This window comes from Vespa velutina, chromosome 1, assembly GCF_912470025.1.
Source record: "Vespa velutina chromosome 1, iVesVel2.1, whole genome shotgun sequence".
Classification (NCBI taxonomy): Eukaryota; Metazoa; Arthropoda; class Insecta; order Hymenoptera; family Vespidae; genus Vespa; species Vespa velutina.
In genome coordinates, this window is record NC_062188.1 from 11,810,819 (window position 1) to 11,834,266 (window position 23,448).

Sequence of the window (23,448 nt, forward strand, 5' to 3'; positions counted from 1 at the left end):
CACTGTAGAGAAAAAGAAAGAAAGAGAGACAGAGAGAAATAGAAAGAGAGAGAGAGAGAGAGAGAGAGAGAGAGAGAGAGAGAAATAATGCTTCTGTCACTCTTTCTCCCACGCTACTATATTATATACCTCTTGCATCAGACGTCCGACGATTCATTTCATATTTTTATCAAAAGACGACGACCGTGTTGAGAACTCGACGATCGTTAAATTCGAACTCTTTGCCCTTTTTCCTTTCTAATGGAAGATATACTTAGCTTTGAAAAAAGTGCGTTATGAACGGTGCCGTCTCCATTTTTTTATTTATTTCTTTTTTGTAATGCTATTAAACGTTCCGAATGCGTAGTTTATGCTACTAACGTATACGTAAGCAAATATACGTATGTTATATTATATATATATATACCTATGTATATATATATATATATATCTGTATATGTAGATTCATATGTATGTAGGTAGACGTCGATGCAAAACGGTATCGCAGATGTCGCAGGTAAAATGCGTACACAACACGTTTGTGCGTACTCGTCTCGACAAGACGGAACCCATAAGCGTAGGTACTTACTCGTACGAGAAAATAGAAGGAAAGAGAGGAATAGAGGGAGAAGGAGAAGAAAGAGGAGGAGAAAGAGGAGAAGGAGAAGTAGAGGGAGGAGAGAAGAGTCGGTAGAAGGCTTTCAACGATCATTACGCAGTCCGACGTAGCAGGCGTGCGACTTAATTAAACGCATTTAATAAGCAAGGATTCGCATGCGCGCCCACCAAGTAATCGAGCCAATTAATCGTGCCGCGAGCGCATGCTTCGGCTACTTTTTCGCTTTTAACCTTGGCTTGTACTTCTCTTCCCACCCTATCTCATTCCTCTCATCCCTTCCGCTCCCCTCTCCTTTCTTCACTCATCCTTTTCATTACCTTCCTCGTTTAAATCTCCGTCTCTCTTCGCGAGACGAAGAGTCTTTTGCGTAAAGATTTTCGTAGAGTTGTTCGTCGATCAAAGAAGATCCATTTTAAATGGATCCGATAAAAAAAAAAAAAAAAAAAAAAAAAAAAAATAGAAAAGAAAAGAAAAAGAAAAACGATGTACTCGAGTAAACCACTACGTGAACGATGAATCCGCATCCTTAATGATATTTTTTCTTTAATGAAATCATTCCATTTGAAAATCGTTCTCGTGTATTGGTAATTAAATGACTTTGTTCGATATGTGGTTCATTCATTTATAAAATTGTTCAAGAATAATTATGTGAGAATAAAGCGATCGTAGAGAGCGTAAATGTTAATCATCGATTATATATTATATATGTATATATATATATATATATATATATATATATATATATATATCAACGATTTATACAGTATTAACAATTTTAAGGAGCGAACTTTTCGAATGAATAAGCACATTCGATTGTGCCCACCTATGTTATACGTTATCGAATTAATTCGATACACAGCGATTTCACTGATCCGTCATTGTACAATTAATTGTATGCATCTTTCTCTCTCTCTCCCTCTCTCTTTCTGTTTCTTTTTTCTCGTTTCGTTTTCTCCCTCTTTAATTCATCTTTAGAGTTAACTGTACTTGATAAGAGCACTTCACTCTCGGGCCTTCGAAAATATCGGCTTGGAATCACGATAGGTGGTCGAGAAACAATGTTGACTCAAACAATGCATGGGGGAAGCAAGTTTTCGTTTCGATCTCTTCACATCATCGAGCATACAGACAGAAAGAAAGAGAGAGAGAGAGAGAAAAAAAAAGAACCGGGAGATGTAGAACGTTGTACTTATATTATTTTTCTATTTGATTTTCTTTTTTTGTTTTCTTTTGTTTTCATCGTTTGATATATTAAAGCTGACACAATCCTTGTGTCGATGAAACTTCGATCGTTTATGAGAAAGAAGACCATATATACGCACTTACGCATTTATCGCATATCCATTCCGTTTTTGTCAGTCGAGTTTCCAACTTATCGATGATTTGAAATCTTTCCTTTCTTGGCCGCACGAAGGAGACTTCCTTTTTATTGAAGCCCACGGTAATATCGTCGCATGCGTGACTCTTATTTCCGTCATCTTGACTTTCAACAACTTTGCGCTTATCCAACACTATCGACACACATCGAGACCTCTCCTACGTGCACTTTCACGTTATATCAAATCTCGCGCGCACAAGACAGATAGATACACACACACACACACACACACACACAAACAATTTGCCTTTCGATAAAAAGTCTCTCGATATTAGCTGTGTTGTGCGCGTTAGTTGAGAAATAAAAATTACGGCGTAGAATAAACGGAAGAATCAGGCAATATGCATGTATGCATATGTATGTGTTTGTGTGTGTGTGTGTGTGTGTGTACATATATCGTCGTTTTGCTCAGTAGGATTTGGTTTGTGTGTTACGTTTCGTTATACCGAGTTACGAGTCGAACGTGACCGGACTATGTTACGAAGAGCGCTCGACGAGCTGCGAATAATGATTTAAAAGAAGCGACAACGAATGTCGATTCAAAACTGCGTCGTTAACTCCCTTCGGCTCTTGTTGAATTTCCTTATTTTTCTTTTCTCACTCTTTTTGTTTGCATAAAGTAGAGAACATATATAAACATCGATTCAGAATATCGTATGAGAGAAAAAATATATGATAAAAAAAATAATATTTATGAATAATATTTTTTTGATATAATTTTGTCCTATGGTTATTATAGAACGCTTATCATTTAAATAATATAAGAGGAGCAGACGCGAACGTACATACATTGAATAGAAAAGACTTAATGATAGGGTAAAAGAGAGAAGCGTGTCTTGTCATATTCGAAGTTAACGATCTTGAAGAAAAAGCGTCTCACGATCCGAACCTTCTAGAATAAAAGCGTAGGTACTTACATATATAACGTAGAATACGATAACGCGTAGGTATCAATTTGGGATCACATTGCAATTCGTGTCCCGGAAGTCGCTCAATAAGGAACGAAGACATTTCCATAATTAACCATTACGAAGTTCATACGTCAGAGACGTCCAGAGATGCATTTATCGAGCGTTCGTCGCTCCTTAACATATTGCATCAGGACGCGTGTGGGTGTGGTTTGCTATCGATTACAAACGAAAATTATGACGACGTCTAATGCGTTTAACACTTTTTAACGAACGATTCTTCTATCGTTTTATCTTCTCTTTTCCCCCTCTCTCTTATTTTTTTCTCTCCTTTTGTCTCGAATATGTAAACGTTTGCGCGATGATCTTCATAAGATTTTAATATACGAGTTACCATGAAAGCGATATCACAGAACGTTGTAATTTTTCATTTCAATGCTTTTGATGTGAGAAAGAAAGAGAGAGAATGACAAACGATACACGTAAATTATTTGATATATTTAGGATCAATCATATTCTTATATTCTTATGTATTTTATTTTCTATATAAAAGATATCCTTTTATAAACGATTTATTTTATCTAGCGTTGCAAGAACGTACAGAAAAATCTGATGTTAAATGCATCCAACTCCTCGATATGCATGACGTAGGTGGCGAACGATCGAGATTTCAAAGCGTGAATACGCTTTGAACGCGAGTCTTCGATCGATGATGACTTCGATTAATACTCTTCTTCTGAACGTTCGAACCTACCTTTCGCCTTCCTTTTCTTCTATACGATCGATCGAACAGGTGTACAAGCCGTTCTTCTCGAGCTCGTCGGCATCGATGGGTATTACTACTACCACTATATTACCACTACTATGAGAGAATACTAGTACTAGTACCACTACTACTATTACTACTACTACATTTATTACCACATTCGAATACGAATGCCGTGTTCGCAAAAAATGTATGCAGGAAGGACATGACTCGTTAAATCGTTGGTAAGGCCGTTCATCCTTCTTAGAGAAAACGAACGAGATAGAAAAAGAAAGAAAAACGTTAGGTCGAGACGATTCTCACGATCCTTTGTAAATAAGAATTTATTTTTGCATGTAATAGTACTTCCTATGATTAGTTGTTTGCTGTACGAAGAAATTTCTCAGATAACGAAGAAGATACTTCGTTTAAATGTGTGTGTGTGTGTGTGTGTGTGTGTGTGTGTATATGTGTACGTGCGTACATGTGCGCGTGTTTTTTTTTTCTTTTTCATACGTATCAATTCGATTAACGAAGTATCGAAATTCCTTGAAAGCTAATGGTTCACATACATGGCCTTAAGCACGTACTTTAGCACGAATCCGAGAAATTGATAAGCGATAATATCAGTGATCTTGGATATCATATATCGGTGCGGATGCGTTTTATCGGCCAGTTATGCTATAAACAAAATTGCAATGTACGTCGTACAATACACGTTCGTATTATGGTCATAATGTTACCAAATCTCTCTCTCTCTCTCTCTCTCTCTCTCTCTCTCTCTCTCTCTGTTTCTTCCCTGTTCATTATTTCTCTTATCATTTATCCATCGGTCAATGACTTTTTTCGTTCGAAAGAGAGATATTTAAGGAACAAAGCACCCGCTGGCACGAAAGGGACGCGCGAAAAAGAAGATTCAAAGGCAGGACGTTTTTTAACCATTGGCCAACAAATTTATGAGGATCCGTCTCTCACGTTCATTGAAACTTCCGGCGGTCGAGAAAAAGGGGAAGCGACCCTGGCCGCTCGCGTTGCGTGCTTGAAACTCACTCACTCACTCTCTCTCTCTCTCTCTCTCTCTCTCTCTCTCTCTCTCTCTCTCTCTCTCTCTCTCTCTCTCTCTTCTGTGTATACATTACACACACACACACACATCTGTGTGCGTAACCACGAACGAACACAGTATGAATGTAATAAAGTTCGGGAGAACGAGCGATAAGACGAGAGTCGTTCGGGCCGAGTTCCGTTGAGTGCAGTGCTGCGCTTGATTTACACGCTATAAAAGTGCGCTGATTAATTCCTTGCACATTCGCGCCGAGACTATCGTCTTACGGGCACGTAAATATCGTTCCTCTGGAACGCAACCGATGGATGGGTTAGTTTCTCTTTCTCTTTTTTCTCGGATTTAATTAAGTGCGAATTTGACAGCTCCTCCTTTTCCCTTCTCTCCTTTATTATTCTTCTTCCTTTTCTTCTTCTAGCTTGCATTAAATAAAATAGAATTTATTTCGCCGATCGTAATCCATGGAGAGAGAGAGAGAGAGAGAGAGAGAGAGAGAGAGAGAGAGAGAAAAAAAAATAAAGAAATAAAAAAAATCAAAATAAAATAAAATAATAAAGGGATGTGACTTTTTACGAGTCGTCAACTGGCTCTGGCTCTTTTCCAGCGAACGTAATAGTGCGTATTCCGTCGAAACGTGCGCATTACGTTTCCCGTCTACCGTTCCATTGACTCGAGTTCGATGAATCGATCGGATCGCACTGCTCACTAGCGTGTCTAATGAACGGGCAGCGGACACGGCTTTAATATCGATCGGGAAAACTCGCTATAACGAAACACTAAGGAAGGAGATTCTTAGTAAACGATGACTCTTTGCTTGGAAGGAAGGCAAACGAAGAGAGTTCATTGATAAAAGACACCATGAGAGTGGTCTTCTCGTTCTTAGAAAAAGCTCTTAAGAAATTTACGCATCGTTCGTTTTTTTTATCATTCTCCTTCATGACTTCTCTTTCTTCTTCTTCTTCTTATTCTTTTTTATTCTTTTATTTTTCATTTTTTCTTCTTTTTCTATACTCTCATATCTAGAAGCCATAAATAACCATGAATATTAATATTCATCTTTCATCTAGCCGATCCTGGAATAATATCGCTAGTAACACGTTCGATGAAATGTAAATTAACGTCGATCGTTAAATTAGTCACGATATTTCGTGATAATAAAATTTTTTCGAGGTCGTTTCCCTTTGATCTCTCTCTCTCTCTCTCTCTCTCTCTCTTTCTCTCTCTCTCTCTCTCTCGCTCTTTCTCTTCCTATCCTTTGTACTCTACCGATCGTAGGATTGATCAAATGGCTACCTTAATCGTTATGATCGAAAGTGGAAAGGAAAGAGGCTAGTGGTTACGATAATGGTAGACAGGAAGAGAAATGTTAGCTTAGAATTTTCATCGGATTACTCCCACGCAACTGCGTAATCGATGATAAATCGATACAAACGGGCGACGATAGAAAAGTAGGCGCTATTTGGCGCCAGTTTAGTTGGCATTTATTGGGCCAAGAGAGAGAGAGAGAGAGAGAGAGAGAGAGAGAGAGAGAGAGAGAGAGAGGGAAATGATCTATCGCAGTCAGAGTTCGTTCTTCTATTTTCGAACTCGCGACAACTGCATTCCAACAAGGAGGTTCTATCGTAGAACTTGAAACTGCTTCTTTCGTTGCTTCCTTTTCCTATCATATCGTTTTACCCAACATTCTGAATGTTAATTAATAAAACCAGTCACGTGACTTTCAGTTTCAATTTTGCATACGATCTAATAACAGTACAAGATCATTCATCACTCATACCTGATCGTAGTTTGTTCTATTCCGTTAGATAAATTTATATTAGAATTCATTGAATGAAATTGTATTCATATTTGTTAACGTGATTTACATTGTACGTTTTTAGTAACTTTTAAAAATAAAACAAAACAAGAAAGATATGAATAACACAAACGATCAAACGATTAATAGGTTTTTCAATTATCAAATTACACGATTAGCCGAACAACGTCATATTTACTTATGATCGCGATGCAACAAATTAATACAGGAAATTGCGAAGTATCAACGCGTTCTACTGACTTGTCTATGTTATGACAACGATCTTCGATAAAGGGGAGGAGAGGAAAATCTATCGATCTATTCGCGCGCTTACGATATTATTATACACAGCGTGAATATTTAACTTTTATTTAGAAATAAATCGACATATTGCCGAACGTGAAAATCTCTTTTAAAGTACAGAGCGCCGCGAACTCTCTCGATGATACATCGTGGATTACGGCCAAGGAAGACGTCTTGGAAAAGTGCCAGAGAATTCGTGTGTGCATTTTTCCATTCATAACCGCGAAATCTATATTTGGGTCAGACATATCGAGCAAATTCGTGGCATGATGTTATTTTAAGATCGAACCGGAATACCGTGTCAGTTGGCTCGTTAACCCATTCGTTCGTCTCTCCTCCCTTTTCTTCTTCTTCATCATGATCATCATCATCTTCTTCTTATTCTTTTTATTCATACTCTTTCTTATTTTTATCGTCTCTTTTTTCTTCGTCCCAATCGAAACGATTAAGATGAGACATAATACTTCCTTTACGTTTCATATATAATATGAGATCATTTTTTCCAGACAGATAATTAATAAACGTTTATCCTACGAACGCGAAAATAAATTTAAATACGAAAGAGGGATAATACGAGAATACTAAAAAAAAAAAAAAAATAAAAAAAATAATAAAGAAAAAGAAAGAAAAGGAATTATAACCTTCGTGATGGACGTGCAACACGCAACAGTAAATTAAACCCTCATCGTCCGACTATTCGAACTATTCTTCCAAAAATATGAGTGGAATTCCGAGCTCGCTTGTTTATGCATTTGCACTTTCGCGCTCGCAAATGAAGTTGCAGATTAAGAACGCGCACGATAGAGAGAGAGAGAGAGGGAGAGAGAGAGAGAGAGAGAGAGAGAGAGAGAGAGGGAGAGAGAGAGAGGGAGAGAGAGAAGGAGAGAGAGAGGGGGAGAGAGAAGGGGAGAGAGAGAGACAGAGAAAGTAAGCGTGCAGTGAAAGGGAACGGACGATTGAAATTCCTTTTGCACGCGCTAAGGTGTTCGCACTTTTGACAAATATCACGGAACGTAAGCGTACTGGTAGGAGCTTAAGTGGCCTCTTGTTGATACGATCCTTGCCAGGATGGAACGGAACATTTGACACGTGGTATTCCCTAATTGTATACGCTATATTTCACCATCTAAAATCGTACACGGACACAACTATGTGAATACGTTGTATGTTATGAAAAGTATTTCCTACGTGAAACGTCCAAGAGATTTACGATTTCTCAAATTTTATCAGAAGAGTCATGAGACTGCAAAAGGACAGTGAGAAAGAGAGAAAATGAGAGAGAGAGAGAGAGAGAGAGAGAGAGAGAGAGAGAAGTAGAGAATAAAAAAGGATTAACGAGCCATAGTTAATATCTTTCTTTCTTTCTTTCTTGTACACTCTCTTTTAAGGATATATATATATATATATATATATATATATATATATGCGATTGAAAAAGAGATAGACTCACCTGTAAACCAAGACGATATCCTGATTCGCGTAAAAGCCCGTCTAGACTTCATGAGTTTATCCAAAACGTTGTAAGTGCCTTCTCGTGTAAGGAATAATATTTTGCTCGCCACATCATCGAGTACCGAGCATCGCTTATTTATAGAATACGCTAATGGAACGACATCGCACCTGCGTTATAGGTATATACTGTATAATACTTTAAACCAAACGCTCGTATTTTTATTTATTTATTTACTTCTTATTTTTCTTACTATCTATTAGTAGTAAGAAAGATATTAAATAGATGTTCGTGTCTAATCGTGCGAGTTTTCTCTTTTTCTCTTTCTCTCGTTTTTTTTGTTTTCTGTTTTTGATAAACTAATCGCATTACATAGAACGTAAAAGATACTTCCTTTTGGAGGGGAAGAAAATAATAGCTAGCTTTACGAAAGAGATTTAACGCGTCGTTGTCGCAAAATTGCGTTCTCTTGTGCATCGCAATTCGTGTATCTCGAAGTTACAAGCGCTATCTTATCGCATCGAGATAAACTCACATCGTTCCTTATCGAACGTTCGTTGAATAGCTGATAAAGTATGACAAAGGTCGTTGCGAACTGGTCTCTATGGATTACGTCGTTGTTTTGCTTTCATTTGTTACAAAGAAAGTGAATTTGAGTTCTTACGAGGTTAAAACGAAAGAAAAAAAGAAAAAGAAAGATGAGATCGCAAAGTTCAAATTAATTTATTTGATATTGTGACAATATCGTTTACGAAATATGAAAAATGTCGTTTGGAATATTCTTCGAAGAATAACTCATCTATCTTTGGACTTTATGTAAATTGCCGAGAAACACTTTCTTAGACTTATTTGCCACGTCTGTTTTATTAAAACATCTCAATGTGTACATTTCTATTTTTTTTTTCTTTCTTTCTTTCTGTCTCTCTCTCTTTCCTAACATTCCATCCACGCACACTTTCCTTTCGATACCATCCCTCTTTTGCTCGGCTTCCAATTTGTCTCGGTACCGCTGTCTCGGCAAATTATTCACACGATTTTGACGAAAAACGAAAAGGCACGATAGCTCGTTACATAACACCGAGCGTGAATTCGTAATCTCACTGTCCTGTTGCCGGTTAGAAATGTTGGAAGAGTAGGAGGAAAGAGATGGAGAAGTAGAAGTTAGAAAAGGAGGAGGAACGAAAAGAAAAATAAAAGACCAAAGAGGAAGGGTGAAGTAAATGTATGAGATGTGTGTGGCGACGTCTTCTTCTTCTTCTTCTTTATCTTTTTTTTCTTTATCGTTGTCGTCGTTCTTGTGGCCGACAGAATATTTTATTAATACTCGTTCGCCTTGGCTTTCCCATATCGATCACTCCGATAATCGATAAACATGTACATATATACGTATATATGAGATTATACCTACGCGAACGATTCGCTAACTTCATGCAAATTTTCAATCACAAATCGTCTCTCTCCCTCTCTCTCCCTCTCCTCTCTCTCTCTCTCTCTCTCTCTCTCTCTCTCTCTATTTTTAATGCCTTCTCTATCTTCTTTCCAAATACGAGATATTTCCTTCATGATTTTTCTTTGATACGCACGAGCAGTCATCTTCGAAAGTGACATTTTCCTTTTAAAGTGATATTAGAAATTAATAGACGAAACTTTTTGTCATCGACAAGAAGGACTTTCACATATCGTAGTTCCTAAGATTCAAATAATTGAAATAATCTTTCAAACGGCGACAACCGGCTATCTTTCGATTGATTTTCTTTATTTTTCTCTTTCCTTTTTTCTTTTTTTTCTTCTTCTTTTCCATTTATTTCGTTAGATAGGACGGCACGCGGCATGATTTTACACACCTGTCGAAAGTTTTTATCGTCGAGTCCATGTTTGCGAGCGTATAATTGCCGACTCGTTCAAGCGGGAATTTCATCGACAAGGCCACGGATCAATGATGATAAATGATAGTAGACTTCCAGTCAAAATAACTCGGTGAGAGTCGAGAGTTTTCTAAAAATAGAAGATACTCGCCTACTTCTCTCTTCTCATTAGTCGTTTTTTTTTTGCCACAACGCTCAAAGAGACGAACAAAGCAAATAGAGAATTCAAATGAATTTTATCAATTAAAAAATCAGCGTAAATGGCGGCCACATGCGTGTACGCGTGAAAAGAAAGATAGGGACTTTATTTTTGTAAAGAATCGTACCGAGACGATAGACTCCCTCGACGTCGGTTACAAAAATATGTCCTTCCAAGAAACACCCCATAGAAATGTGTATCTCGTTAAGAATTTCTTTGCCGATATGAAGTGTCTGTGAATTTACTAATTCTTCTCTTACCCGTCCCACTCCTGCCCCAACTCAATCTCATCTTACCCCCATCGTTGGCACTATCGTCATTTGTCTCATAAGGGACTTTCTTGTTTGCAAAAAGGAAATATAGATTTTTTAAACGTCTCCTATGTCGATCTTCCAAGATTATTTTTTGAAACTCTTGAACAAGATAGTCATAGTGCATATATATATATATATATATATATATATATATATAATATACATAGGTACTACATACATACATATATATTTTAGTGTCAAAACTACTTTTGAAATTAATTTTTGAGAAAGTTTATAATAAGAAAAGATTGAAATGATTAAGCATATCCCTTATAAGATTTTTATCGTGTGTGTGTGTGTCTGTTTGTGGGAGGGTTCTTATATAATCGTCGAATTAATACAGCCGGTAGAATTATACAATAGCATGCATCGCGCGGACGCATTGACTTTTTGGCAAAGAAGACGGGTATTTATATAACAATTTATGTAGGTCGTTCGCATCAGAGTCCAACATGCGGAACAGGTAGTAGATCGAACACACATTAAAATTCTTAGGAAATACTATAGCAATTTATATTTTTCGTGCCAAAAAATCTCTTTCCTTTCATTTCCATTTTCCATTTTAAGATTCAAGACACACAATAATGGACATTGTTGCAATTTGATTCACCTAAGGCATTTCTTGCATTTGTTCGCCAATTTTCCACGAGCTTTGTTTCCTCAAAATCTTTATTCGCCAATTCTCCGGAATATCTAGATAACGCATTTTATTTGCACCAACTGCAAAAAAAAAAAAAGAAAAAGAAAAAAAGGAGAAGAAGAAGAAAAAGAAAAAGATGAAGAAGAAGAAGAAGAAGAAGAAGATCGTTGTCGTTGCCTTCCACATCGTTATCGTCGTTCTATGTTTATTTTTAACAGAACGCTAAGAAAGAGATAAGGTCGAGAAATGAGGTACGCTAAATCTTATTTCCCCTCCCTCAATAGTCAACATTCAAGATAAGAACGAAAAATTTTTATTCTCTTTCTATCGCCTATACTTTCTCTAATATCGATATGTATTTTTTATTTTACATATTCTAATTCACTCATTTTATTATTATTATAATATATATATATATAATAAATATATAATAATAAAGATATACGTGTGTGTATGTGTTTATATATATATATATAATATGGAAATGGCCTTTAAAAAATCCTTGATGTTATCATTGGAAACGTTTATGCAATATAACGATTAATGTAAATATAGAAGAACAACGCACTTGTCTTAAACAAACATTATTATCGCAATTTAATATGCTGGAATTTGAAATATCTTCATATATATATATATATATATATATATATATATATATATAATGTATAATGTATTTGAAATACACTAACCTTTATGTCCAAGTGTGCTACGTTGAGAGAATGCAGGAAGGCAATACCGTCTAAAATCTGCTTCAACAATCTCGCAACCTGCCGTTCTTCTGGGACTTCGTCTCTATCCAATATCATTTGCAATTCGCCACCAGGTGCCCTATGAGGAGAACGATACAAAATAAAGCGATCAATTCAAGTTTTACTTCAACGGACGTAATAACGAAGCAAATAGAACACGAACGTTAAGAAAATAATCGAGGTATATCAGAGTCGATCGATTAGAACGAAAATAACGATAGAGAATCGTACGAATGCTCTTTAGAAAGCTAATAATACGAAATATTCATATTACACTATTACACAAAGGTATCATAAATTGGTAACGTTCGTTACGTAACGCTTAATATATCCACTATGATTGCGTTAGAAGTTATGCTTGCACAATCTAATAATATAAAATGCATACGCGTCAGTCTATAATGTATGTATTATAAAAGAAAGAAAGAGAAAGAGAGAGAGAGAGAGAGAAAAACAGAAAGAGAAATAACCGTATGACGCTTCATAGAGAAGTACAGTTAGAGTGAGTCCAATATGTGCACACACACTAGGAAAAAAAACTTACAGTTCCAAGACGAGAACCATCTCGGTATTGGTCTCGAAGACCTGGTGGAGGGAAACGAGGCGAGAACAGTGAGCAGCGGCATCCAGCACCGCGACCTCGTGAAGTGCCTCCGCCCTCAATTCCTGAGCTCGTCGTCTCTTCCTTAGAAACTTTGCGGCCCACTGCCTTCCACTCGATCTCTCTCGGCATCTTCTCACCGTTGCGTATTTGCCCCTGAACAAAAAAAAAAAAAAAGAAAAAAAGGATAAGTACAAAAAAATTAACCTTTAGAAATTAATTGCTCTTGTTCGTTCTTTTTATTATTATTTCATTTATAACAGATACTTTAAAGAATTATTATAGTAGGGGGACAAGGAAGTTTGATTAAATCATTCGTTTGCTTTCACCCGTGAATTAAAGAGTAATACCATTCTTTTAATGCTTTTCTTAATTGCAACCGATCTTATATAGTAATCTCTAAGTCGTATAAAAATTTCTAAGTTAGATATTAGCAACGTATCCGCCATCGCGTTGTTATTCTTCGTTCATAATTCTTCCTTTTCTCGATTGAATTACGGGAGATTAAGGAATTATCGTTTGGATGTGTCTAGAGAGGGAGAGAGAGAGGGAGAGAGAGAGAGAGAGAAAGAAAAAGAAATTGTGTAAGAAAGTCTCGTAATCGAGTACAGATGTAATGTAAAAATTATCGATCGTTGGGGTAATATATAAGATACGTGTAAACATTTAAGAGTCACCGTCCGTACCATCTCGTATCTTCGTGTAGACTAACATCGTTTGTTTATCGAACGAGACTAGTCTAACGGAGATGTCAACAAAGAAACTTTGATGTTAGTGCGCGACAAGCGTGTATACATAACATATACATGTATACACACATACACACACACATACATACATACATACATACATACATACATACATACATACATACACGCATACAACATATATATGAATATATATACGGACACTAATATGTTTACAGAGGAACGACATTCCAACAATTTCAATTCGAATATCGTGATATCGAATACGACATTCTTGAAGTCGATGAACCGGGAATCTCGAGGTTGGCTTCTCCTTTCAAACAGAGACTTCCCTTGCAATCCGATGATCTAAACACAATCTTCTAGAAAGTGAGAACTCGACTCGGCCTATGCACCGGAGGCGTTCTGTACTGCTCTCATTCAATTCGATTGTCGCGCCTAAATTCGAGCATCGGTGAAAGTACCAGCGTTCGTATTACATAAAAGTTCGTACAGTACAAGGAAATAAGCCAAGTGTACGCGTTTGTTGCATGTCTATATATGTGTACATTTATATATATATATATATATATATATATATATATATACCACAACAACCTATAAGGACACATAAATAAATATGTATGCACGTGATAGCTTATGTTTTCAAAGGTGGTAGGCAGTTAATTGAAACGGACGGTATTCCATTTTCTCGACTCATTCTTTTTTCTCAAGATTCTCTTCTCGTGATAAAAACAAAATAGCGTGAACGGAACAGAAAACATAATCCTACAAAACCCAGTTTCTAGAATTTTATGCCGCTGGTGAAACCTTCCACGATTCTAACGCCGCACACCGGCCATGCAATAAACTCGTAATACGAGTCGATGTCACTGAACTCCGTTTTGTCTAATGTATCTATAAATTGCTATCTCTTTCGATTGAATTACCAAATACTTATTTTCTTTCTAGTTTCGTTTCGTATATCAAATAGTGAAAAAGATTCTTTCCTTTTTTCTTTTTTAAACTTATTTATATCGTACGTTTACAAAAAGAATTATTCCATTTTAATAAACATTCGCAATAAAATCATTATATCGTTGTTATATGACTAACGATTAAACGACTTTCTTTGGAAATGATCGAGCATGGATGCAAATCGATGATATATTGTATATATATATGTATCATCGATATAAATAAAATAATATATATATATATAAATATAATATAAATATAACAAAAAAAATATAATAAATCAAGTCATAGTATCAATTTTTGTATTGAAAAATCTTAGACAAAGCGGCTTATATATAAAAGCCCGATCGATGATAAATAATCGAAGATCTTGTAAGTACATTTCCTCGAGCAAACAACAAACGATCGTATTAGGTACCAAATGAAAAATGACATTGTCCAAGCGTCGTTCTTGAAAGGGACAGAGACGTAACAAATGACACTGAGCGCGCGTCTCTTTTAACACACCGTGTCAAAGTAAGCATCATTAGAGGTTCATTGTACACGTGGACTGGTGGACCTCGCCGTGTCTTACAGAGCAAACCGCGAATCGGAAAAAAAGATAGAGAGGGGTGGGAGGAAGAGGGAGAAATTCTAAGCCGGTTCATCGACCGGCCACACGCTTCTTCATACTTTTTCTCTTTGCTGAGATACTTTGGCACGATCGATGAAGTTTCATCATTATTTCACCCCAACCATAATAAATCCTCTAATGAACTAAGAATTTTCTATTAACACGTTTATTAAAGTTCAACCTATGATCAACATTTCATTTTCTTTGCTCCGTTTAGATTTATTAATAATTTACAAGACTAATAAGATTTGATACAAAAAGTGTGACATTAATTCTTTATCTGTTATTGTAAAAAAAAAATCTCACATTAAGACAATCACGCACGAATAATATTACGACGTTCTATGTATTATTGCAATGCAATGAATACAAAATATGACAGTGCTTTTTTTCTTATATCTATTATGCCAAAATAAAAAAGCAAAAAAGAAAAAAGAGAAAAAACAAGTTGTTAGATATCGATGTGTGAAATCGTGAATCTCGATAATTAAGGTGTTTAACAAAATTCTTAGACAATCGAAAATATTACAGAATAATCATATCGAATGATTTAACATCTGCACGAATGATATACATATGTATATATGCATGTATGTATGTATGTATGTATGTATGTATGTATGTATATATGTATGTATGTGTATCAGAACCAATATATAATATAAAAGTTGATAAAAGTAGATAACGCTGAAAGTCACTGTTCGTCTAGGTATGTAGGTTGGCGAACGCGAATACGAACGATTGTGGGCAGTCTTTATCGAATCGACTTGTTATCTATGTTCTAATTGCAGGCTGTTACACGGTTCGCCGTATCTAATGCCTATCTATGTATGTGTATTCGCTCCACTGGATGCTCTATATCGAAGAAGAGAAAAAGAAAGATAGAACATAAAAGACGATGATCAAGGCTTTTGTGAAGTCTCAAAAATCGATCACGAGGCTCATCTCTCTCTCTCTCTCTCTCTCTCTCTCTCTTTTTTCTTTCTCCCACCCTTACTTCTTCACTCCCACTCCCTCTCTTTCTCTGTTTCTTTCTCCCTCTTTTGCGATTCTTTTATCTTTTCGTCATGCTCAATGCTCACGGCGGGCCGCCAACTCGACTTCCTTTCTTTCGATACACCGACACAGATAAGACTCGAAATATACGTTGCTCGGCTCGTTTACGATGAATTATCTTTGAAAAGTTTTCTCTTTCTTCGCAAAACATTGTCTTTTACTTAATGTTCCCTCACTCCCTCCCATCCACCCACCCACCGACCGTGTCGTCATCGAATCAAAGAGATGAAAATGTACCATCCATAAATGAATTATCCCATGAAGTTTCATAAAGAAAGTTTTCTCTATTGTTTGTGTTTAAGAAATAATAATATGGCAAACGATAGTCAACAAAACTTTTCTTCTCGATTCGAAAAGCAGAGAGACAAATTATTTTAAAAAGTTTGATGATATCATAAAAAAAGAAAGTATGATACATATGTATTATATGTACAAATATGTATGTACAAATAATTATATTCAAGATCGATTTATGTTTAAACGTTGATATAGAAATAAAAAGATAACGAAGAAGTAATTAAAGAAGTAATTTTTTAACAAGAGAGAAAGAGAGAGAAAGACATATAGATAGATAGATAGATAGATAGATGGATGAATAGACAGAAAGATAGATAAATAGATATTTAAATAGATAGATAGAGAGAGAGAGACAGAGAAGAGGATAAGGAAGTTGGATATAACAGGGCGAAGCTTTGGTACGCGAAATAATACACATAGAGATCGCACGGATCTACATGTTGTCTCGCTTTTGCCATGCGCGTGATCTCGATTTCCCTAGGTTGTTTAGGTCGAACTCCCACGCTATACGTTCTGTGTTTGTTCTTCGTCGAGTCCTCGCTATTTCTCACTCGCTCTCTTTATGTCTCTCTCTCCCTTTCTTTCTTTTGCTCTCTCGTAACTTAAAGATGTGACGGAGCGCGGCTAGATCAGAGAGATCGCGCATCTCGCGGCTGATTGCGCTCGAAAATCGCAACGTAAGGCTCCTCTTACTAGGGTATATGTACGTGTGCATATCTACACACATATATACACATATATAGATAGTATAGCATATATGAATAATGTGAAGAGGACGCGTACAACGGAGGCTTTTACGTCCGCGTATTTTGCGTTTCTAATTCCGATCGTGTCTTTTGTGGATTTAGCGGCATGCTCGGAAGAGTTTTACGCCTTTGATCTTCCGCATTTTGCCAGACGAAGAAGAGAAGATCGATCGGTATCTTTTTCATTGAGATAAGCGTGTAATCGATCTTCTTCTTACTTCGTTCTTCTTTGTAATAAATGTGTGTGTATATATATATATATATATATATATATATGTCACGTGATGCTTCAAACTATGTATTTTGTAATTATAGAAAAACAGAGAGAGAGAGAGAGAGAGAGAGAGAGAGAGAGAGAGAGAGAGAGAGAGAGAGAGAGAGAGAGAGACTAATTGTGAAAAAAGAAAGAAAAAAGAAGAAAAAAAAAACAAATAGAATACACACTTTGCAAAGATGGTTTTAACATTTTGACAAGAATTTTTATCATAATAAAAAAATTTGTATAACGTCTAGATGTTTAAGCGTTTGAAACACGATTCGTTTAAGCGTTTCACTATCGAAATTGTTTTTCATAGGATCTTTCTCATCGGCGGATCTACTTTTTTAGCCCTTTGCACGACGTAATTTTAAAAGCTATTAGCAGTGCACAGCACAGCACAGCACCTGCGGACAATGTCCGCAGCAAGGGCTCTCGTTTTATCGATGAACGTAGAAGAAATTCTTGGCAACGGCTATGGCGATAACGATCCAGCAGTCCCCTCTTTGCTTCTTGAATTAATTACTACTCAAATTTATGCGTGAAATCCGGCGAGCTGCATTTTTCCAAGGAAAAGTTACCCCTCACCGTCTAAAGAAAAGTTCTTCTTTCTTTTTCCTTTTTGTTATTTTTTCTTTTTCTTTTTTAGCGAACGATTGCTATTCAGCTTTGTTTGAAAAGATAAGTTTAAAACTTCCTTCGTTCTATGATTAACACCGAGAAGATATTAAAGATTTTCAATATTTGTAACAACATTTGGTTTGCTATAAAATAAAGATTATCAATCGATAGCGGCACTGGTTTATAAAAAAAAAAAAAAATTATATGATAGTCAACTATTCAGCACATCCGTTTGCAAAAGAAAAGAAAAAAAAAAAAAAAATAAAAAAACTTTTAAAAGCACTTATAAGATTATTGATAACGATAACACAATTCATTATAAAAACTGCGACAGGAAATTGTCTATCTTTGTTTAGAAAAACTATGCATTATAAAAGATGTCCACACGTATATAGGGGTATATATATATATATATATATATATATATATATATATATATACATACATATATAACTATCGAAAGGAACTGACTGTATGAACAATAAATACATTTTTTGTTGCATTATCGATCTGCTAGAACGTAATAAGCTACTATCACGAGCGCCAATCCGTAAAGTCCTTAATTCGTTGAAGCGTCGCTTCCGTCGATCCTTTCGAAGGGAAATTGCAGCAGCCACAATGGTGCACACGCGCGTCTTTTAACGAGCAAGCGCGGATCCTATCGGCGTCTTTCACGTTCCAGTAGCCTTGAAACACCGGATACGCCCTCTCATCTTCTTCGTCCGTGATCGGTCTCGGCAGAAAGAGAGAGAAAGAGAGAGAAAGAGAGAGAGAGAGAGAGAGAGAGAGAGAGAGAGAGAGAGAGAGAGAAGAGCGTTTATGAACGCAAAGAAGATGAGGAGGCAGCACGCGACAAAACATTGGCGGCTCCTTTACTTGGACTTCGTCCATGCAAACCAATCCTGTTTCTCGTCAATAATTATTATCGAAATATTTCTCTTCGAATTTCATGTCTCCTGCGAAGAAAATCTCATTTAAATATTATAGAACACTAGTCTGATTAACGTTTCGCAATATTCTTCCATATATGCCTAGAGGTATGTATATATGTATGCATGTATGTATGTATATATATATATATATATGTATGTATGTATGTATGACATGCATACATAGACGAATCATCATGATTTGGTTTCATATTCCAATGGAGTACAATTCACGGAACATTTACTTCGTGGTATATGTATCTTTCCCGAGTAAGTTCTTATCGAAAGTTTGGATCCTTGGAAAGGCACATCTTGAATAGCGGATGAGGAGAGATTTTTTTTCTTTTTTATTTTATTTTATTTTTGTTTTTTAAATGTGAATCACATATTTAAAGATATCGCATGACTGATACTTAACTGTATCTTCCATTTTTTCCTTATTGTTCTTTATATTGGAGTAAGAAAGAAATAAAATAATTAAACTTTTCTAAAGACACATTTTTTTTTGCTTCTTGATCATCCTCTGCAAAAAAATCTTGTCATTTTTCTGTCTTCCCAACGAAGAGGAAACGAAAGTAGAAAAGTATTTTTAAATGATTTTAAGCTCGGGTAGACAGACAGATAAACACGATTTTACGCGTGGAAGAGTTTAGTCGGAAGACATCGAAAGAGAGATCATTGGGTCCTCCGTAGTTTCGCTTCTTTGTTCGCCGCTATTTGAGATCATCGACATCACGAGTCACTGGAGAAGTCTAGAGAATCTAAGAAGAGTCGTAGCACTTAAGGACTTTTACGAGCTCTCCGAACCACAAAGAAATGTACATGGAGATCGTTGCTACCAGGGAATATTTTTATTAACATTGAAACAAGGAATTATTTAACAGTTAACAGGGAATATTTTTATAGCATTTAATTCGAACGAAAGGGAGGAAAGTAGTATAAGTAGATCGTTCCAACGCTTTGATTTCTCGATCGATGATCCATATCCAACTTGTATAATTTTTTGCATCATCTCGTCTTCATGAACTTATTATTTTACTTTAACGCCGATAAATAAAATCATTCGAAAGAATTACATCCCTTCTTCACGTGCCTGCACATTTTTATTTATTATGCACTTAAGAATATAATCTAAGATATAAAAGTTTTATATTCTGATATATTGACAAATTCTTTTGCATAATAAAACAAGGGCTTTGATCGGTCGCCGCTTTCGTCGTTCCACTGCCTTACTGTCCGCGAATGTCTACGCTTTTAATATTTAGCGAAACAACAAATACTTTCACGAGTCTCATCGACCCCTTCTCGAGAAGCCGGCACCAGCGAGAGTACCTACAGGCGCTTATTATTTGTAAGTTGCCTTCTTTTCCGGAGCCTTTGAGTCTTTAAAACTGCAGTCACGACTTTACTTTAGCTGAGTATCAATTACCTTCCCTGTTCCCTCATAATTTTTACACGAGAAATTTTCAATGCATGTGATCTCGAACGTCTTGTACAATAATATCACTTATTAATGTAATTTTGTATTTTCTTCCTGGTACCTTGAACAACATTCAATTTTCTTATGGTCCTTCACTTATTTTTTCCTTTTTGCAAATTCCATTCGCTTTTACCTTTCAAAGAAAAGGAAAACAAAAAGTCAATTATAAGAAAAACGTAGCTAGAGAGAGAAAGAAAGAAAAAGAGAAAGAAAGAAAGAAAGAAAGAGAGAGAGAGAGAGAGAGAGAGAGAGAGAGACGAGTGCATTCCTCGGCAGGTAAAAAATCCGATTTCGAGACGGGAAAAGGTTCTAAGCGAGGCTTAACGCGGTAGTCGCTCGGATGCTGTAGAAAGTATACACTTTCACCGCGGCGTCTCTCGTGCACGCGGGGTCCAAGTGCGTATGACTTCTCGAGCGCATATTAAAGCGTCTTTCCTCGAGTTATAGCTGCTTACTCGTGTATCCCTTACCGTTGCACACGTTTACAACAATACGAAAGAGGGGGAAAAAGATATGTACATATATATATATACGTACGTATGTATGTAGCTACACACCAACACACATACACATACACACACACCACACAGGTGTAGCAAAAGAAGAACACGGGACATACAAAAGAAGGTATCGAGAAACGTTATCTCTTTGTCGCCATCTCTTTAACTCTTCTTTTTCTTTCATTCTCATTTTTTTTCTTTTTCATCTCCTTTTTCTTCTTCATTTCTCTTCAAGCATCTTTTCGCGCCACCGATTAATCATTCGACAAGTGCGATATTCCGTGACTGCGAAAGGATCTCATCATGAAACGGTGAGCTCGATGCGCGAACAAGAACGATAACCTGGTCGGTTTAAAACAGGAATGGTCAAACTTGAAGTAAATACCAATCCGTGAGTCCAACGATAAAGACGACACGACTATTCCATAACGAGATCAGCATTCCTCGATGTCTCGAGGATCGAGACTTTCCACCGTCCTACGTCGGCGAAAGTGCCGCATATCTGTTCGTCCCAATCGGGAGGAAGATATCTCAAACATTACAATTTATAAGTCTTCGCGCGCATAAATCTAATAAGTTCTGTAGGTATAGGGTATATTATTGGGTATATTATCGAAAACTGTTTGATAACTAAATTTTTCTTTCTTCATTCTTTTTTTTTTTTTTTTTTTTTTTTTTTTTTTTTTTTTTTTTTTATAAAAGAAATCTTATGATCTCGTCTTTGCAAGAAGAGGCTTTCACGTTCGTATACCCACTCTTTCCCACGTCACCTAGGAGGCCACGACTAGAATTTCTTTCTCCTTCTCTCTCTATCTATCTATCTATCTATCTCTTTTCTTCTCTTTCGCAGAGAAGCACGAAACGTACTTGAAACTACTTGGCACGGTCCCATTAAGAGCGTGCGTTGTACGTAGAAGGGCGGTAGAAGATCAATGACCCAAGGTCAAACTGAGGGTTACGAGAGAAGCAACAGAGGGCTATCTATGTTCGTTGTAGGAAAAGGAGAGAGGCACACCAGGAAATCGGTCCTAACACCGGGACTAGCGTCTAACGTCGTGCAACACGATGTACCCGTCCGTCGTCCTTTAAGGCATCCATTAGCTTCCTAACTACTAAACACACCAGTCGGTCCGACGACCCCTCGTGAGCTCGCCTCGCTTCCGAGCTCGAAAGCGGACAGTGTGCTCCATGATGGATCCTCGTCCTCATCCTCATCCTCTTCTTATCCTTCTTCTTCTTCTTCTCTTTCTTGTTCTTCTTCTTTCTTTGGAGAAGAGAAAAAGAGAAAGAGAGAGAGAGAGAGAGAGAGAGAGACTCGTTCCTTCTTTTTTTCCTTCCTTTCGTATTCTCTCTTCTTTTTCCTTCTCCTCCTCCTCCTCCTCTTCGTTGTCTTATTTTTCTTCATGTTCTTCTCCTTTTACTTCTTCTTCTTCTTCTTCTTCTTCTTTCTCTCTTTTTACTTCTCGCAAAGGTAGCGACGTTCAAGGGTCATCGACATCTTCGCCTGACGACATCGTAGGCACGTCGTGTTTCCTTCGGTCATCGCGTTTACTCGCACACGCCAGACAATTCGAGATAATATCTAACAATTTGAAAAAGGAACATGGCTGGGCCTGTCGTGATTAGACACGACTCTCTTCGCGCACGCGCATGAGAGAGAGAGAGAGAGAGAGAGAGAGAGAAAGAGAGAAAAGATGAAAAAAAAGAAATGCTCTCTTTGTTCGTTCTACCTCGTTAAGAGAAAAGTTTCGTTAAGCGAGAACATACGTAATTGGGCGATAAAACCGAACGAAAAGAAAACGGATAGGTCGGAGAGAAAAATCGTGCCGTCTGGTAGAACGTTGCGCCGACGTTGTGTGTTGTGTAATCGGTTAACGAGCAACGAGAACGCAACTGGAACGAATTTCACTGTATAGTTTGTATGGATACACGTAGCCAGCCATTGCACTCGTTGCACAATAGATTTGCATTCGAGAGAGAGAGAGAGAGAGAGAGAGGGAGAGAGAGATAAAGAGAGAGGGAGAGAGAGAGAGAGAGAGAGAGAGAGGGAAGGGCGCCGATGAGATCGGACAGGGTGAGACTAGTGCCTGGTTGAGGGTACGAGAAGAGAGAAAGAGAAAGAGGAAGGGGAATCCAATAGAAGAAGGGAATATCCAACTCGACGCGCCTCGACGTTTATCCGCTAATTTCTTTAATTATCCACGGGATCCGGGCCATAATTAATGGCGACTCGTTCGGATTTCCGCGTTACCATCTCTTTCTCTCTCTCTCTCTTTCTGTCTCTCTCCTTCCTCTCCTTCTTTCTCTCTACGTTTAATGAGATAAAGTCAGTCAAACTACTACGACGTAGCACTCTCGTCGTTGAATTAGAAACGACGCTTGCGTCGAGTTCAATTAACGTCGAAATACAAAATTGTCTCTATTCCCAGACATTTGTAGAATTTTCATGAAACTTATTATTAATGGAGCTTAAAAAATGTGAAGTTTATGTATATATATATATATATATATATATATATATATATATATATACCATTGAATTTGTTTAGATTAGTAAGATAGATTACGTGAAATCACAATAAAGAGGATTTAACGATTCAAGAATATTCGTGAGAGGGGAATTATGTATGTCTGGTAGAGGACGGACAATGATACGAGTTGTACGTGAAAACTCC

General features: G+C 36.9%; 1 protein-coding gene across 2 annotated transcripts in view; it reads right to left on the minus strand.

Moving 5' to 3' along the window:
* The window catches only part of LOC124954548 (serine/threonine-protein kinase 17A-like), a 78,187-nt gene that overhangs the window by 8,281 nt on the left and 46,458 nt on the right, over positions 1-23,448 (minus strand). For both annotated transcript variants that reach the window (XM_047507667.1, XM_047507676.1), the window contains exons 2-3: positions 12,555-12,767; positions 11,951-12,089 (exon numbers count right to left, since the gene is read on the minus strand). In XM_047507667.1, the coding sequence (XP_047363623.1) occupies positions 11,951-12,089; positions 12,555-12,767 (352 nt within the window). The remainder of the gene's footprint in view (positions 1-11,950; positions 12,090-12,554; positions 12,768-23,448) is intronic.